We start from the raw sequence: 6,942 nt of genomic DNA, 5'->3' as shown, positions 1-6,942 counted from the left end.
CATTCTCATAGACGTCGCGGGAGGACAAGGGTTTAAAGTAGGGTGAACACTAGCTGGCCGTATATTTTAAAATATTTTTAAAAATTTTGGAGACTTAAAAAACATTCCAAAAATTCAAAAAAAAAATTTCAAAAATGGCCTTAAGGATCGCATTTTATGTAACGTCAGAGCCGGCCCTACAATTGGGCAAACGGAGCAGCCGCTCCAGGCGCTAAGTCCTAGGGGCGCCTCAGTGGTAAAGAAAATTAAAGGGTATAAGTTAGGGGCAACCAAGGGGGGCGCCATAATAGGATCTCGCTCCATCCTGAAATTCGCCTCGAGCTGGCACTGTGTAACGCTATGTAACTTGCCCAAGATATCTCTGGTTATGGGCTTAAGGGGTTTTTAATTAACATTTACCAAAAAAATGCTTAAATGAACTTTACTAAATATGAAGATTAATCTATAAAAACAAAACACAGTGACATTCTTAAAATTCTTAAAGGCTAAAATCTGAAAGCAATGACAAAGACGTGGTTTATAGGAAAGCTAGGACAAGGAAGAAAAAAATTGCACTATCCGTTTTTATTAAATCTGATGAAAGGCACAAAACAAATTTAAAATTTCAATATTCTAAAATACTTAGGCAAGTTTGAGATGGCATGCATGCTTACTTGAATAAAAAAATATAAAATAACGGAGTTTGCATTTAAAAGTTGTGAAATTTTGTATGACGAATTTCCAAAATTCTCAAACTGTGTTGAAACTGGAACTGTGTTACATAGGGGATTTCCTCAATTTGTTGAATTGTGTTAAAGTGAAACTGTATTGCAGAAGTGCCATGTTGTACAAGGGATGTTGTACTGTATAGTTATTGCTTTTAAATATTCACCTTTCCTCTATACTATGCTTTTATTTTATTATTGTATGAAGGAGTGCACTAAGAATCTAATTCAAGGAAATTTTATTCAAAAACAAGTAATTATTTAAGAGTAATGATATTGTTAAATGCAAAAAGTACTTTTTATAAGAATTATTGAAGGAAAGTATTAATATTATTATATAAAATAGTCCAAAACAAATGCTCATTATTTACTTATTTTGTCATTATAAGAATAGTATGTTCAATTATAAAGCAATGAAATTTATATTACACACAATAAATGTATAATAAAACAGTCTTTAAGAACCTATGACTAAATAATGGCTACACTTTATTTAAGTATAAGACTGTTTAATTAATGAAACTTTTTATAATTTATTTTCTTAATTAATATTGTTAATCAACAACTGGCAACAGTCCATTGCAAACCCCATCTAAATTATACTATTTGTCATTGTGCATAAGCTGTTTGAAGCAGTAAAAATCAAAATTATTGATACAGAATAGGATTCTCAGCTTAAAACTTGTAAAGTTTCTTCAGATCAGTTATTTTTGTAAACTTTTGTCTTAAGCCCAGAAATGCTATAGGCAGAACAGAGTTTTATTAGGTGGATTTTCATTTTTGAGTATGTAATTATTTGCTGTATTTTTCATATATTTTAATTGTTTCTCTAGCATAGTGTGCAGATATTCCATCAGGCCAAAAATATAATCATTTCTTGGGTAATTTTCTTTTAGAAGTGGCATCAGTTTTTTTTTTTATATATATACCTAAATATTCCTGAGTATTTACTGCATAATTTACTGGTAAAAACAAATGGCTTTGATGCATATTTTTTGCAAAATTGTTATTTATACACACACCTTTTTTCAAATTTTTCAAGTTTTAAAAAATTGGATTCTCATCATCACATATTCTTTTTGCTGAATGATAATTTGCATTTGAGTTAATTTTGTGATTTGAATAACCTAAATATGATTCATTATTATACATGATGCATTTACATTTACTTATGCAAAACCAATTTCAGAATCACTTGCTTTTGATTGTTTTGAGCTGTTTATGTCATGTTTTATGTACAATATTTTATAGATTTTTAAACATTGTTTTTTTTTAGTATTTTGCATACATATTATGATTGATATATACCCAAACTTTTTGGCAACTTTAACTTATAAACATAATTTTTTATATCAGATTTCTTAACAATTCTAAAAATGTCTTTGGTTTTAATTTTGGTGATAGATGTCCTGCTCCTGACTTATGTTCAATGTTTTCTCCATTTTGAAATAATTTACCTACTGTATGCACAGTTCTTTGGGGTATTCCAAGTGGTTTCAGATCTTTAGCAATTTGATAAATTTAAAGAACATTCAAATAGAGTTTTAATCATTTTCCAGTTCTTTAATAGACTCAGGTTAGACATTTTAGATAAACAAGCAAGCAAAAGACAACATTTTCAAACATAAAAATATCTAACATTTTTTAAACCAAATTTTGGTGCTGATACATTAGCTTTAAATTTAAAAAAATTGTCATTACTTGTCATACATCATTATTATATTTTAATGAAATTCATGAGATGTTGTTCATATGCTGTATAATACTTGCATTCTAGTAAAGTTGTTTTAGTCACATTCCTCAGTTTTTAGTTTTAGTAAATTAAAACTATGCTACATTTAAGCAAGTAATAATTTGTTTTTGTATTGTCATAATCTTAAGAAATTTCAAAACCAAAAGTCATAAGAATTCAAAGTAAAATAATGCAGTATTACAATACACAAAAGAAAAAAACCATAAAATGCAGCAAAAACTATTATTTACCAACATTTTTAGCCACATTTTACTGACATTCTTCAAGTGAAATACAAATTTGAATGTTAGTTAAGAATGAACACAATAATATTTCAAATATAACATTCTAGAATACATTTCAAATGTAGAAAGACAAATGTTTAAAAATATAAGTAGAAATGAAAAATACATAAATCAAAATGCAAAAGTAAACTATAACAAAAAAGAAATAATATATGAAAAACATATCAAAAATGGATAAATATATGTATATAGCCAGGGTGGCCAAGCTCCTTGATAGTCCGAGCCATTTTTCAAAATTTGAAATTTTTCGCGAGCCGNTGACTCTTGTTAAGTACTATCGACATCTCATCATGACTTCATTACGCCTCCCACTCCTTTTGCCCTCCTATAGCCATTTCCTGATAGCCAAGCCGGTAAGTGGGGAGAAGCTCTCCGCTTCAGCCCCCTCGGTTAGCACATTATGCTCCTTCCCACACTTGTCTCAAGGTGTGCCAATTTTTGGCCAAAAAACAGGCAACTGTATTCGATTATGCTCCTTATTCACCAGACTTGGTCCCTGCAGACTTCAACTTATTGCCGAAGTTGAAACTAACACTCAAGCAGCACAATGTTGTCCTAGAGGGCATCCAGAAGAATGTGATGAGCATCCTCGGCACTGTAACTTTGGAAGACTATTTGAAAATGTTTGAATGACTATATGAACATTCCAAAAAAATGTATGGAAGGGGATTACATTCAATAAAACAAAAAATTTCATTCAAATATCTTTTGTCATTTTCTTTATATTGAAAAATATCTAGTTTTCTCCCAACTGCACAGGGTGTATAGAGAGATTGCTGGAATGATCAAGTTAGGATTTTTTATAGGAGATCTCCTAATCTCTTCAATCATCAAAAATGACAAGGACATGGCTGACAATAAGCTCTGGCCAGGATTACTCCATCACATTGTGACCAAAGAGTGGCCAGATTACTTGTTTATATTGGTGTCTTGACCAGAGGTCTAGCAACGAGAATTAAAAAACACCAACACAATATCAAGAAGAAAATGGCCAACACAGCACTAGCTGTATATGCAGGGGAAGGTGTATGGGTTGACTTTCATGATGCTAGTATATTACATCAAATGACGGACTGGGTATGATTGAAACATTTTGAGGTCTTTGAGATTTACAAGGCAATTAAAATAGTCAAAGCAATTAATTTTAAATTTACACACACACTCTCTCTCTCTCTCTACAGCTTGGCATGCATTTGTTTAACTGATGTAGAACTTTGATGGTTTTACACATTTTTCTTTTTAATTTTTTGAATATTTGATCTATTTCATTTATTTTAAAAATATGTTCTGTCACTTATGTTTGAGAATTACCTCACAATGTTTGTTGTAGATGAAATAAAACATTCATAGAATTAAAGCTATACATCAACTGAAGTCGAATATTATCGGGCCAGAAACGGCTATATTACTAATAATTTGATAAATTATTTGGCATTAGAGTTAGGCGTATATAAAATGCCTTGCCGGGGTTTGCGATGGCTGGTTGAGTGCCTTGGGAGTTGCACGTTGTGGGCGCTGAATGCGTCCCCAGCTGGCATTGTAATAACCGTCGATGGTTATATCATTAGCATAATTGGTAATGCATCTGGGTAAGCCAGGTAACATAATTGGCAACGCATCTGCATGGTAAGCAGGAGTTGCTGGTTTGAGTCCCACTTCAGGCCGATTCTTTTCTTCCAGTAATTCTAAAATTATTATTTAAATTATTTAATTAATTTATAATTATTAAATTTATCAAGAGATGGAGCCTAATGCCTAACTCTAATGCCAAATTTTTTATTAAATTATTAGTAATATAGCCGTTTCTGGCCCGATAATATTCGTTGATGTATAGCTTTAAAACATATCAGGTCTAGTAAGGATGTTTGATTTTCATAGAATTAAATATTTGTGTTTTTTACTGGTTGCTTACGTGTTTTTGTATTAATAAATGTAGCAGTTCAATGAAAAATGAACTTCCTTGCATAACAAGAATTTGACCAATTGTAATTTTTTTAGAAAAAGATCAACTGACAATGAAAAATGCAAAATTTGCTTTTCATGTTATACAGTAATTTTTGTTTTCTTCATATATAAAAATTATTATTAATAAAATTATGAAGTAAGTTTTATAAAAGTAATATGTTAAATTGTTGTAAGCATAATGATAATTGCTTTCACTTTAAGTGCTATAATTACACTTAAAGGCATTTACTTCATAAATATCATTGTGCAAGGAATTTGTACAAGATTTACATTTGATTAGATTAAATAATTAAATTTATTGTATTATTTTACATATTTTCTGTTGTTTTTTTGTTAACATCTAAAAAATTTATCATCAGTTTTTGACAATAATGAAAGCATGATTTTAAAAATTCATTACTTTTGAAATATTTAAGTATTTCTGTTTATTTTGTATTTATTTATTAAATTGATTTTCTTAGATCATATTGTCATGTCCATCGACCAAAGCAAAAAGTGCCACCTGAATATATTACAGAAGATGTAAAATGCTTGATATGTTTAAACAATGTTCATGGTTTTGTATCTAATGATTCTTTATGGCCTCCTTGCTGCAAGAATATATGGTTTCATCGCATTTGTGTACAAGTACGCTTATTTTATTTAATTATTTTTAGAAATATTAATAAGGCAAAAAAAATACACACCCAGTTCTGTTTTTTACATGGATTTTTAGTATGATTTTGATTTAACATAGTGTGGAAAAAGACTCAGTTCTTTCTTTACGTGATTTGTTTTGATGTAATACATTTCAATAAATTTTTCGTTTTAAAAATCTCTATTTGATTTTAATTATAAAGAATATTTATACTTGCTTTTCTAGAAAATTGCTCTTTTTAAAAAATTTTTTAGAATTTGCATTTAAGGCTGCTACACATGCTCAAGTAAATTTTAAGATATGGCTGTTTTTTATGACTTATTTGAACATGTATAGCAACCATTATTCTTTCATTATGACTTTATCTAGTGATTAAAGTAGTCAGAAAAACATTTAATTTGAAATTTGACAGTTTGTTTGTATGATTTATGTTGATTTCTTTCAATACAGAATAGTTTTTGTGTGTTAAAAATGAGAGGTGTTTTGGTATTTAATTGAAAAAGTCAAATAACAAATAAAATACAAATAAATATTATGAATAATATATAAATTTATTAAATTTACTGATAAGTTATAGTTGTCTCTTTTCTAATTTATTAATTAAAATTGAAATATTTTGTTTAAACACATCCTATTATATTAGTTGGTTTATCATATTATTTTTTACTACTTTTTAAGATCTGGAACCAATCTTTCATTTTTCCATATGGATAGCATTCTTTTTTTATGCAAGAACATACATACTGTGTAAAAACAGAATTGGATGTATGTATTACAAGTTTTTTAGAATATGATTACATTTTTGAAAAAAAATGTGTATGACTCACATATTAAACATTAGTAATATAAGATAAATTTAGAACAATTAAAATAATTTACAAATTTTAAGTTATTTTAGTTCAAACAAAAATATAAATTTACAAACATTGATTTAACAAATTTCTGAAACATTTTTCAATTATATGCTAGAAAAACCACCTGAAATATTTATTATTAATTAAAATATATAAGCTGAATACATTAAAAATGATTTAATCATTATGATGTAGCTCTAATGATTTGCTAAATATATATTTATCATATCTCCAAGCTAAAATGCTTACATATCTTAAATTTGTGTTAACTTCAGAATAAAATAAAGCCTAAAAAACATTAAAACTGTAAGAAAACAGAAAAATAAATCTATACATATGATGAATGCAAAATATTTATTATGATTTAACTATTTTTTATATGTCCCCAAGTATATGAAAAATAAGTTTATTTTTATTTTTAAAAATAGTTTTAAAAGAAACATTCAACTCATCCTTTAATTATACAGTAGAACCTCGAAAACTCGGCTCTCGATAACCCGGCACTCCGGATAACTCGGGCACATCCTGGCAGAGCAAAAAAATCCTTAGTTAATTAATTTTCATTATAGACAGCTTTATAAAAGTATAAAAGCTCTCATAAAGTATTTTTCTGAGGTCTGTCTTATCAGGTAAATTACTGTACACAGTGTATTCGTTAATTTTCATTTTCATGTAGTAAAGGCTCTATGCCTTCATAAAGGACGTACTTTTCCTTTGTTTAAGGGTATTTGGGCAGTTTATTCTC

At 28.5% G+C, this 6,942-nt stretch overlaps 1 protein-coding gene across 1 annotated transcript in view; it reads left to right on the top strand.

Moving 5' to 3' along the window:
- Window positions 1–6,942, top strand: part of LOC111632231 — a 122,569-nt gene that overhangs the window by 56,837 nt on the left and 58,790 nt on the right. Inside the window, exon 5 of the mRNA XM_023376608.1 lies at window positions 5,168–5,333. Within this exon, the coding sequence (XP_023232376.1) occupies window positions 5,168–5,333 (166 nt within the window). The remainder of the gene's footprint in view (window positions 1–5,167; window positions 5,334–6,942) is intronic.

This window comes from Centruroides sculpturatus, unplaced genomic scaffold, assembly GCF_000671375.1.
Source record: "Centruroides sculpturatus isolate CEXI.00-Female unplaced genomic scaffold, Cexi_2.0 scaffold619, whole genome shotgun sequence".
Lineage (NCBI taxonomy): Eukaryota > Metazoa > Arthropoda > Arachnida > Scorpiones > Buthidae > Centruroides > Centruroides sculpturatus.
The sequence above is the reverse complement of the archived record's forward strand: the minus strand, read 5'-3'. Positions and strand labels throughout refer to the sequence as shown.